At 33.6% G+C, this 23,803-nt stretch overlaps 2 protein-coding genes across 2 annotated transcripts; one reads left to right on the plus strand and one right to left on the minus strand.

Moving 5' to 3' along the window:
* Positions 1-3,720: 3,720 nt before the first annotated feature.
* Positions 3,721-9,544, plus strand: LOC113713463 (linalool synthase TPS2, chloroplastic-like). The gene is made up of 8 exons (XM_027237190.2): positions 3,721-3,894; positions 3,993-4,251; positions 7,228-7,606; positions 7,735-7,953; positions 8,060-8,195; positions 8,280-8,458; positions 8,518-8,593; positions 9,115-9,544. The coding sequence occupies exons 1-8, from the start codon at positions 3,778-3,780 to the stop codon at positions 9,412-9,414; spliced, it is 1,665 nt and encodes a 554-aa protein (XP_027092991.1). The 5' UTR covers positions 3,721-3,777; the 3' UTR covers positions 9,415-9,544.
* A 3,234-nt stretch (positions 9,545-12,778) lies between these two features.
* On the minus strand, positions 12,779-18,607 carry LOC113714164 (metal transporter Nramp7.2-like). The gene is made up of 13 exons (XM_027237960.2): positions 18,472-18,607; positions 18,305-18,383; positions 18,158-18,198; positions 17,685-17,763; positions 17,484-17,588; positions 17,246-17,355; positions 16,377-16,558; positions 16,149-16,218; positions 14,876-15,049; positions 14,133-14,237; positions 13,898-14,029; positions 13,694-13,789; positions 12,779-13,278 (listed from the first exon to the last, which is right to left on the minus strand). Exons 1-13 carry the CDS (start codon positions 18,571-18,573, stop codon positions 12,949-12,951), a joined length of 1,605 nt encoding a protein of 534 aa, XP_027093761.1. The 5' UTR covers positions 18,574-18,607; the 3' UTR covers positions 12,779-12,948.
* Positions 18,608-23,803: the final 5,196 nt, after the last annotated feature.

Raw genomic sequence — 23,803 nt, forward strand, 5'->3', positions numbered from 1 at the left:
ATATACACGTTGCTCATCATGAAAATTAGTCAAAGTTAAAATTCTTAATTTTGGCAAAATTGTTAATTTTGGCAAATTTCACTGTTTTTTTGGGCGGTCAAAGGGCAATAATAGTAAACTATAAATAAACTCAGCAATAAAAAGGCACGTTTCTCATAACACTTTTTTTTTTTTCTCCCTAAAGGAGTTAAGATTTCTAAGGTTGACTGGTTCTCATCGAGGATAAAGTGTATATTTTAAAGTTGAGAATAGTAAATTGTGACTACCCCCAAAACTCAGTGTGCAAAGCGTGATTAACCTAAATATCAAATTTTATTGGGTCATACATTGCAATTAACATTCAACTTTCTTTTAAAAAAAAATTTGAATGAATTCAACTTCGATCAGTGTTCACAAAATAGGACATTCCCCTTTTATAAAATTATTATGTTTGTTTTATGCCACAACACCCAATTCGGTTGGCAAAGTCTTAGTCCGCAAAGCAGGAGAAATGCCTCCAATTCAAACTTCAACGCTAGCCCATCCCATTTTGGGTGACAAAGCGGGTGGCAGGAAAATCCAACATTCACAGTATTCCTCACATTTTACTCGATACGTTGACCAAAGTCAACGCTGCTATTTTTCATCATTCACAGTAAAATCCAACAGCATTCACAGTATTCCTCACATTTTACTTGATATGTTGACCAAAGTCAACGCTGCCATTTTTTCATCATTCACACTATTCCTCACATTTTACTTGATATGTTGACCAAAGTCAACGCTGCTACTATTCATCATAGGTAATAAATTACCGATGTCAATTGTAACAACCAGCATTAACCTAATCATTGTAGGACAAGTCAGAGATACCTATCAAGGTTTCAAAAAAAAAAATTAATAATAATAACGTGTTTCTTGTGTGGCTACTGTACTGTAGAAGTTATTTTTGGCAATTAGTGCTACGATAGGCCAAGTGTTTTTTTTTTTTTTTTTTGTGGAAATTGGAAAATTAAGATATTTGCCTTCTTTGGTAAGGGGACAGAAATTTAAGGCACTTGCTAACTTCTCCGTCAGGAAAGATGGAGATGTGTTTAAATTCAATATTATGTGGTGAGTAGCTGATGGATATTGCTTTTTTTTTTTTTAGGGTCAGCCTTACGAGCGAACCCTTGAGGGGAGTTCGGTATCAAAATAATTTCTCTTTACCGCTCATTCAATAAATTTGCATAAAGTGAATTTTTTCATTTCAATTTCTAGTTTCAATGTTTTGTCAGTCATTATTTGTGTTCAGTAAAAAAAAAAAAAATTGTCTTTTTTCATAAAAGATATTCATTTAGAGTTATATAGGAGTACCTAGCAACATAATTTTTTTTTTACTAAAAAAAGAACTAATAATCGAAATTGATGCTAATTGCCAATATAGGCAATATGTTGTAGATGTTTATAGGGCAAACATTGCATATAAGCTAATATGTACGTCTATTAATGCCCCTAAATGTGCATCTTTGTATGGTATCCTTATACTATATAAGAATGAGTTATGGTCAAAGTGGGGTTTGAATTTCAACCGCAAGGACAGTAACTTTTTTACAATGTGGAATGTTATATAGTTTTTTTTTTTAATTTTGGTACAACTGAGGGCAGCATATGTTTAGATATATTTACCGAAATGCCCTCATTTTGGTACATTTAAACCTTTGATTTATGGAGACATTTGGGTATTTCTGGAATATGAAATTATTTGACAATCGTTTTTGCATCGAGTATAACTCATATAAGATTATATATTGGTGTAGTTGCTGAAATGGTGTTATAAACACATTTAATTGAGGTATGGCTTTTGTTGTACAATTAACACAAAGACATATTAACATGTTGTACAATTAACACGTTGTTATAACTAACCGTTGGATAGTATTCATTTGTCTGAAAAAACTTATGTCTTCTCTTAAGTGATTTTCACCTAACATATGTAGGGGACTTTTGGGAATGGTAAAATTGTAAAAATATTGATAAAACAAAAAGTACATGTGTGTGCTGCAGTTAGAATGTATTATTATTAGTTTTGTCATATTTGATAACTATTTCTTTCCAGAATGTACTGTTATTTGTTTAATGAAAAATCCTCTTTAACTACATGTACCAAACACCCACACGATGCGTAGGCACTCCCCCTAGTATTGCTCTATAAATAATTGATAATAGCATCAGATTCCATTTTAAAAGTCATCGACTTCTGCAACACTAATTCAAATTGCTCATATGATCGAATGAGTTTCTAAACAATAAGGAGGTGGTTACGCCTCAGATTTGAGGAGAAAGCGAGAACAAGGTTGAATTGGGAAAGATGGAGTATTGGACAACATCCGTTTCGTATTATTCATTTTGGGTTGATTCATCTTCCTATGAGGACTCTGTTTGGATTGGTAATATTTTGAAAAACAAGTTTTTTAACTACAATGCTATAGTAATATACAAACAAAAACAACCTCAAAAACACTAAAAACAAATTCAAAAATACAAAAAATCCAAAAAAAAAAAGCAGCCTAAAAAATATAAAAAAAAACTTTAAAGACACCAAAAAGCATTAAAATAACCTTAAAAATACCAAAAATAAAAAAAATAACCTAAAAAATAATCTCATCTATAGTAAAAATTTTTCAATTACATTGCTACAATAAAATATTTCAAAAATACCTCTAAAAACAGTTAATTCAAACGGAGTTCTAGAGATATTTTAGAAAATAACCACATGTGTTTGGTTGGAGATGGAATGAGATGGGATTACTTCTTTATAGGCCAAAATACCCTTGTTGGCAAACCTACAATTAGTTGTGCTCCGGTTTTGGAAAGTCCAAGACGCATATATATAACTATATTATATATACTGATCGATTTGAAGTGGGCCTAAAACTCTTCTGTTCTCGTTGTTTATATAGATACATGTAACCAACAAACTAAAAAATGTACCAAGTACAGATTTACATATTGAAATATGTCCACATACGGTGGATTTTACTCTTTTAAAAATTGAAATCTAGCTTGCCCTATTAGATATTGAAGGTTGAAACCTTGGACCCAGTACATAAATATGGTAGGCTAATTTACGCCTCATATCCAAACTTGCTTTAGAGAGGATTTTAAATCCCTCCCCTTATTGTCATATATAGGAGGTGATTATAAAGTGGGACATTTTTCTCTTTATTATTATCATTTAATTCGCTTAGTAATGGTAGTATGTTATATCATTTTTTCATAAATTATTAGGAATCGGTTGTTTTTGTCCTTCCTTTACCGTCAAGGTGTGTCCCGCTCTTAGTGTCAACTTAATGATGTTAGATTTTTATTCCTTTGGCTGGAAAATCGTTTTCTCAAGTGACAATTTTTTGTCTGCTTAAAAGTTTCGTGAAAGAAAATTTTAAGTTTGGATGGTTAATTAACAATGAAATGAAGTGTTAATATTGAAGAATTAATTCGTTTTCTAAAAAAGGACAAAAAAAAAAAATAAAAAGATGACCCTATCTTGAACCAATCGGAAGATGATGTGGCTAGAAGTTCTCAATTAACGTGTCAAATCTTCTGAATTGTGTCAAGGTGATGAAACATGTGCATGTGAATGCATGATAATTGAGGAGCCTCCAGCATTGAACAAGTCAACAACTAGTTAGAATGATGAATGATAATCTTATAAATATGCCCCCTTTTTCACCACCTTCCCCAGAGGTGGAGGAAGCCAAAACAAAAATCAGTGCTTCTACAGCTGAAGCCTCTAGTAGCCGAATTTCATCTGCTAAAATGACTGCTCATGGCACTATCATGCTTGGTGATCAGTCACCTCTAAAACAATCAGAAAAGCACCACCCTGTCAGTTGGGATTTGAAGCTTGTGCAGTCACTGAGAAATGAATATGCAGTAACTAACCTAATAACTTTCATTTTTTCGTCTCCCCTTTATCATTTTTGGATTAACAAAAATGCCTTGTACTTCATTATTCTCTTGGGCTAATGCAGGATGAAAGGTACATAAGTCGGTCTGCAATGCTGAAGGAGAACGTGAAGATGATGCTGGATCAAGAAATGAAGGTGGTAAATCAGTTGGAGTTAATTGATAACTTGCAAAGGCTTGGCTTATCTTACCATTTTGAGGACAAAATCCGCTCAATTTTAAGTGGAATTTACAACACGATTAGAATGCGGAACCCAGAGGGATTATATGCAACAGCTCTTGAGTTCAGACTCCTTAGACAACATGGTTTTTATGTCCCTCAGGGTTTGTATTCCTACCATGCAACTTTTGTTCTTTGAACGAAGTTACGAGTATTTCATAGGCAAAACTCTGTTCATATTATAGACGCGCTTGTCAAGCGGATCTTTTGGACCGGGGTTTGGTTAGACCGAGGTTTGATCGGGAGAAAAAAAAAAAAAAAAAAAAAACTCGTATTAGGGCCCATTCTTGGCTCGTTTCGACTAAAAAATATCGTAGTGCAAACTCAAATTTTTAAATATATATGTATATTTTTAATTATGATATTATAAACACTGTCAGTAGCGTATATATGTGATTTATTCTATAATATATACGTGTTTGTGTCTATATACATGCAAAAGTTAAATTTCTAATCCACAAACTCAATTTTTGAAATATATGTATATTTTTAATTGTGATATTATATACACTGTCAATAGCGTATATATGTGATTTATTCTATAATATATATGTGTTTGTGTCTATAAACATACAAAAGTTAAATTTCAAATCCAAGTTTTGTATAACTGTTATTCAGCCAAAATTGATAATATATACATTATTTGTGTATAGAAGATTAATCTTATATTATATGTATATATGTATATACACGCCTATGTCACAAATTTGTTGAATATCTTTGATATTAATCCATTCACTCCTGATTTTGGATTCGTTAAATTATTAATGTTACCTTTCAAAATTAAGGGCCCGTTTAGGTTTGTGGTGGCATTTCAAAAAGCTTTAAGCACTTCAATTAATAGATCTTTTGGTCAAAGTATTTATTAAATGCTTAATCATATTGTTTGTGTGCATACTTGAATAAGCACTTTTTCTATTTGATAATGTGCAATTTTGGATTTTGAAAACATATTTATTTTTTATTTAGTTCAAACTTTATGTTAAATTTATTTTTTTTTAAAATTTTTTGAAGCACGAAAGCTAATCTAAACGCAGCAATTTTGGCTTTGTGTTAAAAGTGCTTTAATGTCCAAAAGTTTTATTGTAAATTCAAAGAATGATACTCACTAGACACATTAAAATTGCTTTTGTCCTCCAAAAGCACTTTTGTTTTCAATTTTTTTAGTGTAAAACTGTAAGTGGGAGGTCTCAAACCCTGTCCCAGTATTATTCAACTCATCCCTCCCTCCTCCAAAAGCACTTTTTTAGGAAAAGTACCACAATTCTAAAACGGCCCTAAACATACAGGCATATAGCCTTATATCCCCTATAACTTTGTATTGCTCAAAGTTGGCTCATTTTCATTTCACTCCGACCCTTTTGGCCCATACTCAATTCGGCCCATCAATGAGTGTAAAGACTTGTGGTGATGTGAACTTTTTATGTGAATTTTTTGTAATCTCATTTTAAGCCCTCATAATTTGTCATTAACATAATCCACCTGCAAAATCAACCGCTTCTTCCAACTCTAGAATACCCCACAGCTACAAAAAAAAAAAAAAAAAAAAAAAAAAAAAAAAAAAGAAGATATTTTAAGTTGGTAGTTTCCCTTTAGTAAGCAATTACCATCCAACTTGATTCCCTAAATTTAAATACTATTATGAATATCCTCAAGTACTAGTTTGCATAAAATGCCAAGCCTTTAATTTCTTGGATCGTGACATTACACTCAAGATTACTAGCGAGCGGATCCGGCTCTATTGATAGATTACTAGTTGGTTCAATCAACACGAACTAAACCAATTTTCCAAAATTACCTGTTGGGTTGGATATCAAAATCCAATTTCCCTTTTGGAACACATTTGGCAGCAAAATTTCGCAAAAATCTGAATGAAGCAGTGACATACAAACTTCGTCAAATTAAGTTTTGAAAGGGCAATGTTCATTCTTGAAATATTTCATGTATTCCCTCCTAGCCAACTCTAGTTTGATCTAGTTTGATAGAAAGGAAAGCAACTCTAGTTTGATCTAGAACTTAAAAATTATGTTTTTTAACTCTGGATATTTCTGAAACTCATTTAAACCCTTAGTGTCATTAACTTGCACTTCGTCCTGTTGAAACTCTCAAGAAAATTATAATTAGTCCTCCTGTCTGCTCACTTGCTTAATAATAGTGATTGCAATTGTTGGTTTGCAAGTGTGGTGATTTATTATAAATCATCGCTTTTACTCTTAAACTCTTAGAAAGACGACAGGGTGATAGCAGTTGTAATTGTCGGAAGGTGCATGATTCCCTGTATGTACCTTGCGAGTTTTCCTCACTAGATTAACAAAAAACGTTCCTAATCTATGTATAGAAATTTTTTTGAGTAAATCTTATATACACTGACGGTGTATACACTATCACCGTTTAATTAATAACATAAGTGCAAAAGTTAAATTTCAAATTTAAATTTTATATAGTTGTCGTTTATCCAATACTGAAAGTGTATACACTATTAGTGTAGGAAAGAGTCATTGATTTTTTTTTTTTGTTGCAAGTTTTTGAGCTAAATTGGAACCATGGTTTTAAAATTGAATCCTAGTTTGCTTTTTTGTGAAAGTCATAGGAAAAATAGTAGGCATGATAGTAGAATAGTAAAATCCTACTAAAAAAGTTAAAAAAAAAATCGACATTTTACGTATTTATAAACTTATTTTTCATGAAACCATATGCAAATAAATGTAGAAAATACAACGTTATAAGAAAAATGTAAAGTTCTTCAACCAAGATGTATTGTTTCAAGCATTATATGCAAATAGATAAAAGTTCAAGTGACTGTGCAGTTTATTATATTTTTTGGCCAATTTTTTTGAGACATAATAGTTTGAATTCAAATTTATTAAAACATCTCTTAGTAAATGTAATATGTACTTAAATCAATAAAATTCTGGTAATTTAACTATAGTTTTAAAAACTCCAAGATCGTATTAGGATGCAGACTGAATTTATAGGTTTAGATTGTAGAATTGTAAGATCACAATAGCAAGACCAGAGGTTTAAAAACTACGACTAAAACCATTAGTTTTCCTTGTGCATTGTGTTTCCAATGGTTGCAGAGATCTTTGAGTCTTTCAAGGATGAAAAAGGAGACTTCAAACATAGCCTTTGTGAGGATTTGAAGGGATTGTTGTACTTGTACGAAGCTTCATACCTCGAAAAAGAAAATGAAAGCAATTTGGAAATGGCTAGAGAATTCACAGCAAAACATCTTAAGGAGATCTTAAAGGAGAAGAGAATTGATCAAGAACTCGAAGCACTAGTTCAACATGCTTTGGAGCTTCCACTCCATTGGAGAATGATGCGTTTGGAGGCAAGGTGGTTCATAGACATATATGAGGCAAGATCAGACAGAAATCCTATTCTGCTTGAGCTTGCAAAATTAGATTTTAACATTGTCCAAGCAATACATCAGAATGATCTCGAATGTACACAAAGGCAAGAGCTTCATCCTAAGCATAACTTAGTCAATACTTTTACTGCATAAATGGGATTCTTAAATTATTTTAGATTATGCAAAATTTTTTTTAATCTCTCAAAAACATTTTTCATGTTTTCCTGTCCAGATGGTGGAGCAGTACAGGCCTAGCTGAAAAACTACCATTTGCTAGGGACATAATGGTGGAAAATTTCTTTTGGACCGTAGGAACTATTTCTGACCCTGAACATGGATATGCAAGAAGACTATTGACTAAGGTCGCTGCTTTAGTAACTGCTATAGATGATGTATACGATCAATATGGTACTGAGGATGAACTGGAACTCTTCACTAGTGTTGTTGAAAGGTTAGAATGGACACCTTATGATAGTTGTGCAATTAATTTCATGATGAGTTTTTTCCTTTTTTGGGTCCAAACGTGAATTTTACTTCTTTTTCTCTCAATTTTTCAGATGGGATGTCAACTCAATCGATCAACTTCCAGACTACATGAAAATATGTTTTCTTGCACTCTTCAACTTTGTTAATGAAATGGCTTATGATGCTCTAAAAGAAGGAGTCAACATTATCCCCTACCTAAGAAAAGCAGTTAGATTTCTTTAACTTGATTTTTCTTTTGGTGAATGAATGCTTTGTCCTAATAATTGGCTAACGCATCATTTGATATCTTAGTGGGCAGATTTATGCAAAGCATACCTGCAAGAGGCAAAATGGTTTTTCAGTGGACACATACCAACGCTACAGCAATACCTTAATAATGCCTGGATTTCAATTTCAGCTCCTCTGGTGGTAGTGCATGCTTATTTTTGTGTTGATTATCCGATTAACAAGGACCACGTGGAATACTTAGAGAAATGTCACAAGACTATTCGTTGTTCATCGATGATTATACGGCTAGCAAATGATTTAGGAAATGTCACAAGACTATTCGTTGTTCATCGATGATTATACGGCTAGCAAATGATTTAGGAACTTCTCCTGAATCGGTATGTGCACGAGCTGGAAGTAAATCCTCTATACTTTATTTAGTATAATTCAAATTCTATGAGAAGAATTGATATGTTGCATAAGTATTATACACGTATAAAATTTTTTGGGAGAGGACTTCTAGAGTACTTCTCACTATCAAACTTAGGGTTCAAATTCTAAATTTAATAGTTGGAGATGCGAACTGACAGGTATGGAGAAGGGTGGGAGATGGTAAAAAAAAAATGTATAAAATATCTTTTACCACGCGCTCGAACCAAGAGTTAAAAATTTTGTGGCTTGTAATCTTGGAAAATAACTAGAACTATGCTGATCTACCATTTTAATTAGTTGCACTTTTACAAAGAAATAGTGGGGTGAGGCTAGTACCTTTTTTTTCCCCTCCTTATAGAGTAGTTGAAGACAAGGATGAGTTTATAGTCGAAAGCTTCAAGCTAGAGAAACTAAATATAACTGCTACTGGAGCTAAAAAAAATACAGGTTCCATATTTGATTAGGATAAGTGAAAATTGTATTTCAGGAGGTGCTGAAAAGTGCTGATGTGCCAAAATCGATACAATGCTATATGAAGGAGACAGGTGCATGTGAAGAAAAGGCACGTGAATACCTAAGGTTTCTGATTATTGAGGCATGGAAGCAAATGAACGAAGCTCAAACTGTAGATTCTCCCTTTTCTTCTACGTTTAAAGGATTTGCAGTGAATGTTGCCAGGATGGGACAATGCATGTACCAGCATGGAGATGGCCATGGCCATCAAAATTCTGAGCCGAGGGATCGTATTTTGTCACTGCTCTTTGAGCCCATATCTTCTTTTGCTTAGACCTAATATTGGGTTTATAATCTAATAATCGGAATTGGGTGGCAGTATCTGCAACATCTTGCACCATCCGATTAATTCTCTTCTCCTTTAAGATCTTCTTAAGATGTTATAGAGTTAATTCTGCTTTGCCCTTTAATTATATTCGAAATTTCACTTTGGACGCTAAACTAGAAAGTGTGACACTTGTGTTCCTAATGTATAAAATCTGTCTTATTTTAATTCTTAGAGTATAAAATCTATCTTACTTTAGTCTACAAAGTATAAAATATGTCCTCATTTTTTTAAATATGTCTTAATTTAGTTCCAAATGTATAAAATTTGTCCCACTTTTAACCGATTTTAGCTAAGTGGGATAAATTTTATATCTGGGGGGCGCTAAAGTATTTGATTTGAAATCTAGAGAACAAAGTCAGGAATAATTGAAAGGTACACAATCAAATTAACTCGTTAAATTGGCCATCTCCTTGCAAACTTCTCCTCCCCACTCTCAAAGTCTCCTGTTTCGAGCCAATCTCACCAATTCAACAACCCTCATCAATCCTCATGCAAATCTCATCTTCTAAGAAAAGCCAGATAGTTTACAAATTAACTACCATAATTACAAATTCTTGTATAATCCATTCTGCTATTAAGTCCATTTCATTAGTAAGTACAAAAAATAATTTCTTTTCGAGGTGATTGTACAATTTATTGACTCCGTCTCGCAGAATACATGGCTAGGCTTTTATTGCCTTACAAGAATCGAATATTTTTTTTTCGAAACAATAACTGATTGTATTGCTTGACAAAAGATTTACAAGTATGAGTAAAGGCTCAATTGAACTTTACAAGCGGCATTTTTACCACTAAGAAAACCAATGTTCCTCATCAAAAGTAATGCCCAAGGCATGAATGCTAAGCTTGGAGCTTAGTTGAGTCTTATCTTTTCTAACTAGGCAAAAGGAGCACGTATGAAACAAATCTCTTAGTTGAAGAATGTCATCCACAACAGCAGCCAATCTAATCTCACTTACTCTGTTTGTGCGAATATGGTTGAGGATTTGTGGGTTTTGCACTTGGAATTGCACTTCCCTGAATTGCATTGTGGCAGCCTTACACATTGCCAGCTTCAGTGCATTTGCTTCGTCCACCAGCGTTGATCCTGAACTTCTTGTTCGTAGCGCCCATCCTCGGTGTGGTCCTTGATCTCCTTGAGTTAGGCTGATTCCAATACCTAATCCGATACTGCAACCCTCACTTCCAGTTTCCCATATTCTGAGCCTAACTGCGAGATGTGTTGATGTAGAGCTGCTGTTTCCTCCGTGCTCATCCTAGATTCCTTTGTATCTAATTCCACCATTTCTAACCATTCCTAGTGCGCCTTCTGGATTGTCTTCCAAGGCTGCATTTTTTTACTATTAAATTCCACCTCATTCCTAGCTTTCCATATCTGCCATAGAATATGGACAGACAACGAAATATGTTGCTAACCTTCTGGTCTGTACTTGGCATTCGAAATTGATGTCCACCAGCTACGAAAACTCCTATGTTGCTCCATCATTCCTTCCCATTGGATAGGGGCTAACTTCCATGTCAGTTTTGCTTCCCTGCAGTTCAAAAGAGTATGCTCTATCGTTTCCCTGTCCTCTCCACATCTGTTGCAAATGGGGTCCCCAACTTTGATTTTGCCATATATAAGATCTCTCACTAGGAGCGCATCATTGAGACATTTCCATAGGAATATTTTCTGTTTGTGCTTCACCTTCAATCTCCACAAGTCCTTCCATAGCTTTTGGGTTTGATCCTCCCAACTTGTAGAGCCCTCCATATGGTGTCTGTTGTGCTTGCTTCCATCGCGCCGAACCTGCAGCTTATACCCTGAATTAACAGAATAGTTTCCACCGATCCCATATATCCAGAAATGACTATCTTTCTTCCCTGATAAGCTTATAGGTATAGCCAGGATCCTTTCAGCATCTTGTCGGTTGAAGTTTTTGAAAACCAGATTCGTATTCCATGTCTTCTGGCAGATCAGCTCGTGGACTTTCTGAGGTCCAGTGTCCATATGTCTCCTGGTAGTGACTTTTCCATTTATATTACCCGGAATCCAGCTATCTTCCCAGATGTTGGTGTTGTATCCATTGCCAATCTTTCTTCTCGTTCCTTGTTCCACCAACTCTCTAGCTCCTCCATATCCTTACAAGAATCGAATATGATAATGTTTAATTAAAAGTCACCGAAGAGCAGCCTGAAAATCTTTTGCTCTTCATTTTAGAATTTTAATCACTCTTTACTTTTTCATGCCAAAATCTTGTGGACATCATGGCTTCTAACACTTATAAATTCCAATGTGATTGTACAATTTACTTGAGTTCTTATCGTGGTTGAAATTACAGTAAACTTTCTTTTCTTTTTTATCTTGATAGAACAAGGAATTACATGTAAAATTAGAACTATTCAATTGCTTGAAGTACTTCTAGGAAAAAAGCATGGTACCTGCTGCGATACCCTATACATAATGGTTCTCTCCCCTGCACCCGAGGCTTTTTATCCTAAAACCAGAAGGCAACATTTATTGGTGGAAAAAGAAAAAAGAATTACCCATTCGAGGTGCATCATCGAACAGATGAAGCCAATGCAAAAAATGGGTATATAAGTTCTAGTAGACATCAACCCCAAAAATAATTTTTTTTCAACTATTATATGCCTTGTAATTTTAAACTTCTTTGCCCCTTGCATCCTGTTTGGCGTGAACCAAGCTTGGAAAGCTACAACACATCGTTCCCAAAATTTGGGGAAGACCTATAATTCAGATGAGAACTCCTCCAAATTGAGGGAAAGAGAACATGTAATACTAATGTTTAGTTTCATAATTTTCTCTCTTTAAAGGCAAAATAAACTGTTCATTGATCAAGAAAAGAATGATAGGTTGTATAAAGGTATAGACCAGTTCGGTGTGTTTGGATTAGAGATTATTTGGAATAATATTTTGAAAAAATACTGTAGCACTTTTTTTTAATTAATATATATGAGATAAAAAAGTGATTGAAAAAGATAAAAAGGTTATTGGAAAACGTGTTTTTGATGTAATCAAATAAATCTTTACAAATAAACTTCTATCCAAACACATGTTTTAAACTTACTAAGTAGAAAAACTCAAACCATGTCAGTACACTTATGCCAAATATCCCACTCCATTAACAAATTAGAAACATGATTAGGTGGGAATTTGGACTTTTTTCTTTTTAATTTATTTATTATCAATCCATTCTAGTAACCAATTTACCTTCTTTAGATATGACTTCAAGCTAAATTACCAAGAAAATTGGTACGTAAACCGTGATTAAAGAAAAGAAAGATGAGTATTTCCACTTACTCCAACATAAGGGGAGAAAAGAGATTTCTATTGAACTTTTTGGGAAAAAAATTTACATATAGGAGGGTACAATTATTAGGGCACAAATTACACGGGAGAGACAATTTTGGAGAATAAAACATCTCTAGTTTCTTCTCCCTTTGAAACTCTTTTTAGATACAATATAAAAGGAAACAATTTTATTCAGGAAGAGTAACGTCTGCTAAATCTTCTCTATGTGGAATACAATCTCCATGATGTGGATTAGGGTTCCCATTTTCCATATCAACTTGAGCATTTGGATCAAATGTTATTGGCTCTTTGAATGTGACAGCATGATCTTTTCTAAACATAAGATAGATCACAGCAAGGATGTAGGCTGCCATCAAAGGAAATACTAGGATTCCAATAAATACATTTCCAACTCTTGGTAAGCTGTTATTAGTTAACCATCCAACGAAACCTGTGCTTAGGTAGTAGATGTTGATGCCGATGATTCCTAGTCCCAGTATCCATGAAACAATAATGATCTGGATGAAGATTGAAGAGTATTCAAGACTTTAATCATTAGAGTTTTTTTCAAAGTTATTGTAACATGTAGAAGTATCATATATTGATTTCCAATTTAGCACCAAGAAGTGTAATTAGGTCCTCTACATGGTGGATTGTGGCTTATAAACATGTAATAAAAGGTTTGCCAATGATTTTGCCACAACTCAAATGTTAAAGGCAGAGAAATTTTAATGAAAAATGAGTTTACCCCTTCAATTCAAAACTTAAATCTTGACTTGAGAAGGGTAAATTTGGCAATTTTTTCAATAATGATTGTGCCACTAAAATTCCAACATTAACATCTAAAAGGTCTCAATTGGCCAAATAATTATTGGGTATCTCATGTCTTATTTATTATAACTCTGAATGAGTAAAGAAGTAGAAAATACTCACATATATAGAGTTCTTGTGTGGCCCCATTTTGGAGGCACTGCTACTAAATTTAAGGAGAGGCATGAGAGAAAAGGGTAGTTCAAATGAAAGTATCATCTGCAAAGTTCACATTAGAATATTCAAAATTTAGTCAAGTCACAAAGGAAAAGGTTAAGTTTAAGTTGACATTAATTAGGAAATAAATGTCTAAAGTAGAGTACAAACTGAAGCAATTATAATAAGTTGGCCTGCTCCAGAAGATCCACCAATGATTGATACAATCAGACTTGGCGTGATTGCAATGCTCCTAGTCACGATGTTCCTAAGCCATATCTTCATCTTCAAGTCTAAGAAACCCTAATTAAATTTTTTTTTTTCAAAAAACAAACAAAAAAATATTCTTGTTAAAATTATATAGGTTTGAATCTTAATTAAGGGATTCTATAGAGACCAATATTACCTGCATAACAAACTGTCCAGCATATGTGCCAGTTATTGCAGAGCTCTGTCCTGATGCTAGCAAAGCAACTGCATACAATATAGAGCTCGATTTTCCAAGAACATTCTGTTGATATATAATAATCGATGTCAATACCAACTTAAGAAAAGTACCCAGATTTTTACAATTAAATCGAGATTGGCATAAAGTAGACAGTATGAATAATCTATTGTCTTCATGATTTCAACTCTATCCCGAAATGAATTAAATTTTAGCTTTTAAAAATCATATTTGTCTGCACCAATTTAGTCCTTTGGTAGGTATTTTGCAAAATGTTTCTATACAACCCAATAAAAAAGCCATGTTAAAGGAGTAGGTGTATCAGTATGATATGAACCATATGAATCAACCCCAAAAGCCAAATGTGCTAGAAGAAGGAGGATTGTAAATTTTTGGGATTTAGACACCAAAAGCTATATGAACATTTTCTGAGAATTATCAGAATCGAAGGGTTTCACTAAATTTTTTATGATTATGCAAACTTTAACTCTTTTCCAGTTTAAGATAAATACTTTCATAGTAAAAATATGGAGAGTGGCTTTGTGATCTAGAATAATAAATTCCTCTAAAAGGGTTAATTTTTTTTGTTAATGATAAAAAGCAGCATAATCTTTGAGAAAAATTTGGCGTACCCTTCGATTCGGATAAAATTCAGAGAATTTATAGTTCGTCGTAATACAATTTAACTAAAATTGAAATTTAACCTTGAGAAGGAAAGAGGCAGAATTGAGTGTAATATTATTGCAATTATCACTTGTTTCCTGGGAAAGGTTGGTCGCAGAGCAAACGGCTCCAGTTACGGAGATGATAGCCACATTGATGAAAAATGCCACGAGTAATGCAAGTCCACTTTCAATCAAGAAAAACCGACATGCATCCTGCAAAGTTGATAATCAAGAAAATTAACAAATGAATTAATGTTAAACAGTATTTTAAGAATTAATAATAGTGTTTATATTATCACTATTAAATGCATGACAATTAATTTGAAATGTAAATTTTGTTCATACGTCATGCATTTAATGATAAAGAAAATAAAAAAAAAGGTATGCCTTCTCTATAACAGACGAAGAAAGAAAATTTTATGATTTTTTACTTATAACACACAAAGAATGCTTTACGTTCCTTTTATCTCTTTTTCATTTGTTGGTCAGACTATAAATCCACATGGATTGGCTAATAATGATTTATATTAATAAATCTTTTTGTGGGTGTGTTTATATATATATATATATATATATATATATATATATGCCTTCTCTACCAATATATCTTGATTTTCATTCCTACATTTCTTTGGCCTGTATACTTTAAATGCTACACGCATACTACTAGTTTGTTAGCTTCCAATAGGACCATATGTTGAATTTTTTCCCCACCAAAAACTCTCTTCATTTTGCATTTCATAAAAAAAATAATAAAGAATAAGTAACATAAATCCTGAAATTGTGGGACACAAATTTGAAATTTACATATATTTCAACAACAATTCGATGTGCAATTGATTTTCTTCCTTTATCTATTTTATTATCTTCTTTCCTCCTCGTTGACATTCGTCACATACACCAAAAAGACATACACATGATGCCGACATGACACAACAGAAAATCTAATTTGACATCAGATTTTGCTATCCTTCTCTAAAATGTCTCTCATTTGGGGAGGAGGAGAAAGGAGGAAGCAAGAAGGGAGAACGAGAAGGTTAAGAAATTGACCCATAGTGAGCAAAATATGGGTGTGTGTGTGTGTGTGTCTATATATATATACAGTATATGTATATAGTCATTTTTCTCTATATCTAATCATTTGAAGCTAATAAACTGACGAAGTGCAATGCACAAACAGTATCCAAGGAACTTAGACTACATATTGGACTGAACCATATGCTTTTTCAATTAAATGGTCCGTATTTTATCTGCCATTTTTAAAAAAAAAAAGAAAAGAAAATTGTTTTATGCCTATAATATGTATACTTACATTGATGCCCCGCACAGAATTTGGTACTTTGCGAGAAAGTACGAGAGCCGAATGAAGGAAGAGGTTATGCCTGCAAATTTTAAGTATTAATAATACTTAAAGAAAATAATACATATATATACACATACATATATATATATATATATATGTACATGCATATGTATATGTATATGTATATATAAACATATATGTATGTGTGTGTGTGTGTGTGTGTGTGTTGGGACTTACGGCATAACAAGTGCACCAATTAAGGCAATGGCATCACCAGTGGCACTATGACCACTAAGCTTGGGAACAAATATTCCTTTAAGCACATCTTTTGCTGGGGGCTTTACATAACTCATCTCTCCAAAAAAACATGCAGCCATGAGTAATACTAGTATTGAGACCACCAATTCAAGCTTCCTCACCTACTCACACCCACAATAGCAAATTAAATACATTAATGGAATAAAATATATTTTTTATCTCAATAATATGAAAAAAAATTGCTTTTGACCTTTAAAGTTCTTTGAAAACCTTCTGTAGCCCTGCGCTCCGATGCCGTATTAGGAAAATATGGATATGATTTTCAAAGTTAAAGACCATTCTTAGCCACAAAATTTTCCTAAACCTATCGCTATCTTATGACCTTATCCATATATTTTAAATATTTTAACCCCTAAATTTTAACATCCAAAACAGTACAAGTACTTATTTTTTGGAGTCAATTTCAACGTCTACATTATTCCTAAGCTAAGCGATACAAGTAACAAAAGGGAGTTGTATATACATTTGTAACTTTCAAAAGTTATAGGACATAGGATCTATGACTTTACTAGAACCGTTTTTATTTTTTGTCCAGATTTGTGCTTCCAAGGCATAGAAATAGTACACTTAAAAAACGGGTTGTTATAGAGTATTATTTGAAATAATTACTATAATACTTTTTATGATGTGATGTATATGAAATAAAAAGATGGTTGGGAATATAAATAGATGGGTTGAAAAATATATTTATGATGGAAACAAAATATCATTTGGGATAATTTGCTATCCAAACACTACTATAAAATTCTGTTATTATATCAAAGGCCTAACTTCATTGTTAAACTTACCCCATATCTTTGCAAACCAAGCAATAAGAGAGTGCTGGAGCCAGTGCAAAGAACTCCAGCCCAAAGTGGGATATGGAACAATATATTAAGGGCAAATGCTGTCCCAATCACTGTTATATTTCCAACAAAAAATAAAAAGAAAACAATAATTAGAGAGTCATACTTTTCATATTTAACATTTAATATTTTAATTTTGGATCATCCAATTGCTTCAATCTCAGTATTAACATTGTATTACCTTCAGGGATGTCAGCTGCAATGACTGCAACTTCCGCCAGCGCCCATAGGCAGTATATCACATACTTGGGGTACTCAGCCCTGCATACCTCTGCTAGATGTTTCCCTAAATGATGAAACACAAATATGTTAGGCTTAAATCATATGAGCTAATTAATAATTCCTAAGATGGCATTAATTGTTGATGTACAGATTGTCTTACCGGTGGTTACACCAAGATTTGCAGCCAATGATTGAATTATAAGAGCAAAAACTAATCCGATTAGAATCACCCAAAGTAGCTGTTTGAGTACAATAAGATGTTAGTGCCATTTTCAACATATCATTTCATCAATTTGCTCTAGTATTGCTAGCCTTATTTTCGTTAGAGGGTGTCATGATCAATTTATTTCATTTTCAACAAATGGATCAAACTTAGGACTATCCAAATCCTAGAATATATAGTACGAATATAAAGGCTTAGAAAAATCTGTAGTGAAGGGTTTATCTAATGAGTTTCGCTAAGAGGTGTCTCGACTCCCAAGTGTTAAATTTTTGAAAAATTAAAATTACCTAAGAAAAGTACATATTTGAATGCGAGAGGGACGATGGATGGTAATATATTTTCACATGGTAATTTTGACATAAATCTGGTAGTACAACTGTACAAGTTTGTGAAAACCCTTGATTAATTACCTCGTATCGATGGTCTGCTCCAGCCTGCATATCAGTTTCCACTGCAAAATGGCACCTTTAATTAACTCAAATCCGTATTTAATTAATCAAAATCATCCAACCTTTTTATTCCTTTTTTAGTTGAGGGTGAAAGAGATGGAGACTCACTGTTTCCAGGGTCAAGATATGCCATTGAAACAAGAAATCCCGGCCCCACGAATGAGAAGAATTTTCTCCATCCAGGTTTCTAACAATTAAATTGAAGAAATTACATAAACATTCATGTTAAATCTTTCCTAACCAAAAATTGCTGGAATCAGCAGCAATCAATTAACCTGATCAAAATGTTTGCCGGGATCGGTGGGTGGTGGACTTTCGTGAACTGCAACTATTCTTTTGCTGCCTTCGTTCCCATGTTGTAGCTGCAAACTATCCATATTACTACAATCTTGAATAAAAGAAGGAATTGGGATGCTACTTATTTCTACTGCATCAGACCTTTTATAGTGAAGATTTAAAGGGTTCGACCGCATGAGAAAAAGGGAAAATGATACAGAATTAAAGAAAAAAATTGATGGAAAAAGCCATGGCAATCAAGCATGCTTCATGCTGTTTTATTGCGCAAGTAACTGAGGAAGTTTTCATCGAAGCTAACTTCACTACTTGAACTGCCTCAATGATTAATTAGGAGCAAAAATCTCACTCTCGTTGCCATCTTTTTCTGTCTACAGTCTTCCTTTCTGATCAACAGATTCTAGGGTTGAGAGTAATTATTATGCAGTCAAATTGAATTGCTTCATAACAGATACGTAATTATTATGCATGAAATCCACATAATCAGTAATAAAATATTATACCTCTATTATAAAGATATACAAACGATTTAATTTAAATTACAATTTGTTCAAAAATCCTTATACTATTCTGAATGGTTGTTACGGACAACCGTCTGTGTCCCTGTCTATTAATCCCTACATCGGATTTGAAGCCACTTGCCTGCCTCCTAACTTTGATTCAACTCCAAATTCAATCCTGTGTGCTTTGGATCTGGCCCTGGATCTTTCCACGGCGGCCAGATGAGATTTTTAGCAGTTTTTTTTTTATATTTCGTTTCCTTTTCTGTTTTGTTGTTTTAATAGCTTGTTGTTAGTTGAGTAATTTCTCTATGTTATTGCTTCCTATTCCTTATTCCTTATTTATTTCGAGTAATTTAGAGACTACAAATAGACCTAGTTGTGATAGGCATTATTGATCTTTTGACAATTAAATCGAATATTAACACTATTTGTGTTGGGTTTTATACTACTTTTTGAGTGCGTTCAAGGTTAAGATTATAATTGACCTTGTTATTTAAGTGTTCGATCGTGTATAGCCCTTGATTTTTTTTTCTCTTTTAGAAAGAGTTCGTGAAACCTTTCATGGATGTAACTCCCCCCTCCCGCTTCATCTTTTCTTTTCTGGAAGAAAATTTGTACATTACTGCCCTTGGATACAATGGGACGAAAAATAAGGCATGGAAAGGGCAAGTTTTGTATAGTTAAGATTTGGGGAGTTAAGATGCTTCTTTTGTTTTTTATGTTCTCTTTCTCATGGCTCGATTGTCTGATGAAAAATGCTGTCCAAGCACAAAGCTGTTCCGGTACGTCTTAGGAATAGCATTTGGATTTCCCTATTGAAGTCAACAGCCTGATTCATGAGTTAGTGGTTTTATCTCTACTGGGTATAATGAGTAGAAGTCATATAGATTTATCAAAATATTAATTTTTTGACCGGAAAATCATAGAAATGAAATAATAGGAAATTACCCTAAAGCAGACTTATTTTAAACTAGTAGCAAGATCAAAAGTCTGACCACGGAAATTGTCAAACAAATTAGGTTGTTTGAATATTTTCAAGAAAGTCGAATAAAAAATTGATGGAAACTATGTTGCTTTTCTTTCCATTCTACAACAAGAATAAGAATTTAGAATCTACTAGATCCTATGTAATAATGGAGTTAAAACTAGCATTATGGATGAAAATCAAGTGTTTTCTTGTAGAAAAGGATTAAATTCAAGAAGTGGAAAGAGGGAAGGGGATTGAGGTCCTGAGGCCTCAACTCAACTAAATGTGTTTCTATTACATTTCATTCAACATCATGGGCACTTGAATTGAACCAAGGTAGTATTTGACTATCAATTTTGGATAAAATAATTTCTTTCGGATCCCAAACGCTGGGAACCATATACCATGATGACAGAATTGAAAGTCTATACTAAACAAACAAATATTAATTAGCATGTACGTGTAAAAAAAAAATCAAAGTATATTGTCAAATTAAAAATACAAATATTATGTGTATATCAAAGTATATTAGTCTTGAGATGGAATCTCAGATCATTCATCATTGTGTCAGAGTTGTGTCTTGTATTTATTCATCAACCCATTTATGATTACACCCGTGACTCGGCTCCCTTTTCTTTCCAAAGCCTCTAGGGCTCCATTGTCTCGTTTTCATTACCCAAGGAATTCCGGCCACATTACTAAGTTCGAAGGCCAAGTTGTTTATTTGTTGGAACCTAACTAATTGTTTATTAAGTCATTTTATTTTTTTAGTTTCCTTCCTCAAAAAAATAAAAAAATTTAGGTTCCCATCCTGACTAAATGAGTAACACTCCAATTACTCCTGGCTACTTCTAGGTGAAAAGTTCTCTTTCACCCCATTGGACTAACGGCTTTTCTGTTATACAATTCTCAATTGCATTCCTGTTACACTCTTTGATTGGTACAAATCTTGCAATATTTTGCGTGTCTTTCCACTTGGCGAGTCTACATCAAAATTTACGCCACTTTGTGTTTTATTAGTGTAAAACTTGTAATATTTGGGGTCATTTTTTATGTACGCTAAGCCTGCGAAAAGATGCACCAAATATTTTAAAATTTACACCAACCAAAGAGTGTAAGAGGAGTGTAATAGGGGATTATGTAATAGGATTTTAAATGTTGGACTTGTGTTGTGGGCCAGCCTATTTGTGAGCCAACTCACTTAGGCAAGTGCTTGAGGGTTTCTCAAGCTAAAATACTTTTTTACAGCCGTTGCTTGCTTCTTGAGATTGAGAGAAAAGGTCAGCCGCCATCTTCCTCCTTTTTTTGAGAGAAACGAAGAGAGAGATAGAGTGAGAGCTAGAGAGAGAAATTTTTTTTCAACTTTGAAACCTCAGTAGGAAGGCGATTTGAAATTCGATTGAGACGAAATTTTACACACGCGATCCTCTCGCTAGACTCTACTCATCTATCGGTTTAAATTTCGGATTTCCTCTTCGTTTTAATATTTTTCCAAATCCACTTTTTTGACAGTTGTAATTTTTGGGGGTGATTTTATAGCAGATTGGCTTGGTTGATATTGGTGATATTGTTGTCACTCGAATACTTCGGGTAGACCTGTGCATTCTCATTATTGTGATAGTGGAGATTTTTGATTGGATTAGACCCTGTGATTTTTTCCAATTTGGGTTTTCCATGTAAAAATTTTGGTGTCCTGTGCCTTTTATTTTTCTTGCATTTTATTATCACTGCTGGTATTATTACTTGGTGATTTAGTTTATTCCTATTTTAACTAATACTCGGGGAGAGAGTTATTTATCTTGAGCTTACTCTGATATTGTGTGCCTGCACTTGTACCCCCTTTCCCAACAAGTGGTATCAGAGCAGTCAGGTTGGGCTGCTCAATTGTACTAGTTAAAACTGAATGTTTCGGATAGTGGTTGCATGATAAAATTGAATGCTACTAATTATTCGATTTGGAAGTCTAGAATGGAAAACTACCTGTATTGTAGAGATTTGTTTGAACCTGTTCTAGGGGATAAAGGTAGACCAAGTGATATGAGTGATGAAAAATGGGCTGTTATGCACAGAAAAATTGTTGGTAATATTAGAAAATGGATTGCTCAAAATATTTTTCAACATTTTGCTAATGACACCAGAACTGATGTATTATGGAAAAAACTTGAAAGTATGTATGAACGAAAGACTGGTTTGAACAAGATTAGTTATATGAAGCAGATTACTCGGATGAGATATAAAGATGGGGAAGATATGACTGAACACCTGAGTAATTTTTAGGGATTGATAAATCAGACAACTATGTTAAATTTGAATTTGGATGATGAAGTACATGCTTTATTATTATTCAGTTTACTACTGGATAATTGGAAAACCATGGTGGTCTCTGTCAGCAATTTAGCTCCGAATGGTGTGTTGGCCATGGTTATTGCAAAAGAACCCGTAATGAATGAAGAGTTCAGGAGGAAGGAACAAGAAATTGTCTATAAGTCTCAAGCCCTGGTGACAGAAAAGAAAGAAAGAAGAGGGAGAAGCAAAAATAGAAGATCACATAACATGAATGACAAATCTAGAGGCAGATTTGAGTCGCGAAAAAATATTGCATGCTATTATTGTAATAAGAATGGGCATTATGTGAAAGAATGCAGAATCCTAAATCGGGAACAAACTGAGAAAAAGGGTAAGGTGAAGGAAAAAGGTGATGAAGAGACTATAGCAGTTGTGGCAGCTCATGATGATATGTTTGTGTTCTGTGATGACGGTCAAGTGAATATTATTCATTATTACAATGATTGGGTTGTTGATTCGGGTGCATCCTACCATGTTACTCCTCATAGGCCTTTTTTCTCAACCAACACAGAAGGGGATTTTGGATATGTTAGAATGGGAAATGAGGTCTTATGCAAAGTTGTTGGCATGGGAGACATATATTTGGATACAGATATCGGGTGCTAACTGATATTGAGAAATGTTCGATATGTCCCTGATATTCGTCTTAATCTTATCTCTACAGGAAAACTTGATAATGAGCGTTACTATAACTCGTAAGGTGAAGGCAAATGAAAACTTAGCAAAGGAAATCTCGTTATTGCCAAAGGAAAGAAGCATAGTACCCTCTACGTGATGCAAACTAAGTTGAGGAAGGGAGAAGTGAATGCAGTTTGTGATTTCTCAATTGATCTTTGGCATAGGCGACTTAGACACATAGGTGAAAAGGGGATTCAAACACTTGTTCGCAAACAACTCCTACTTAAAATTAGAGGTAATGCACTTAAACCCTGTGTTGCTGCTACAAAAATGTCCCTTTATGACATTCAAAAGCGTCATTATAGATCTATGTCATGACATTTAGGCTATAATGACGCTCTATTGAAAGTGTCATCCATTCTTGCGTTACAATAGGTTTATGACAGTTTTAAGTGTCCCAATTAATCATTATTATGACATTATTAAATGTCATTATCTATGCCTATTATGACACTTTCAAATGACAAGAAATGCTGGGATACAATAACATACCACAACGCTTTTTTAGTATAAGTAGATAGAAATATTATGACACTTTTGAAAAGTAACTAGATCAAGCTTTTATGATATTTTCTACTTGTCAGTATAGTATCCAAATTAAAGTGTTCCAACTTCCTATTGCATATCATCTAACTTCAGAAACCACATTTCATCCTGTTGCACAAGCATTTCAGATCCTAAATTTTGAAGGATTGTAACATAGCTAGTACAATAATATAACAGAAGCAATATAATCATCCAAACTTGAGCAAAAGTACATCATTTAAACAATCCACACCAAAAGTGTTTACAAATTACATACTAATTTAGATGGTTTTA

This window comes from Coffea arabica, chromosome 10c, assembly GCF_036785885.1.
Source record: "Coffea arabica cultivar ET-39 chromosome 10c, Coffea Arabica ET-39 HiFi, whole genome shotgun sequence".
NCBI lineage: Eukaryota > Viridiplantae > Streptophyta > Magnoliopsida > Gentianales > Rubiaceae > Coffea > Coffea arabica.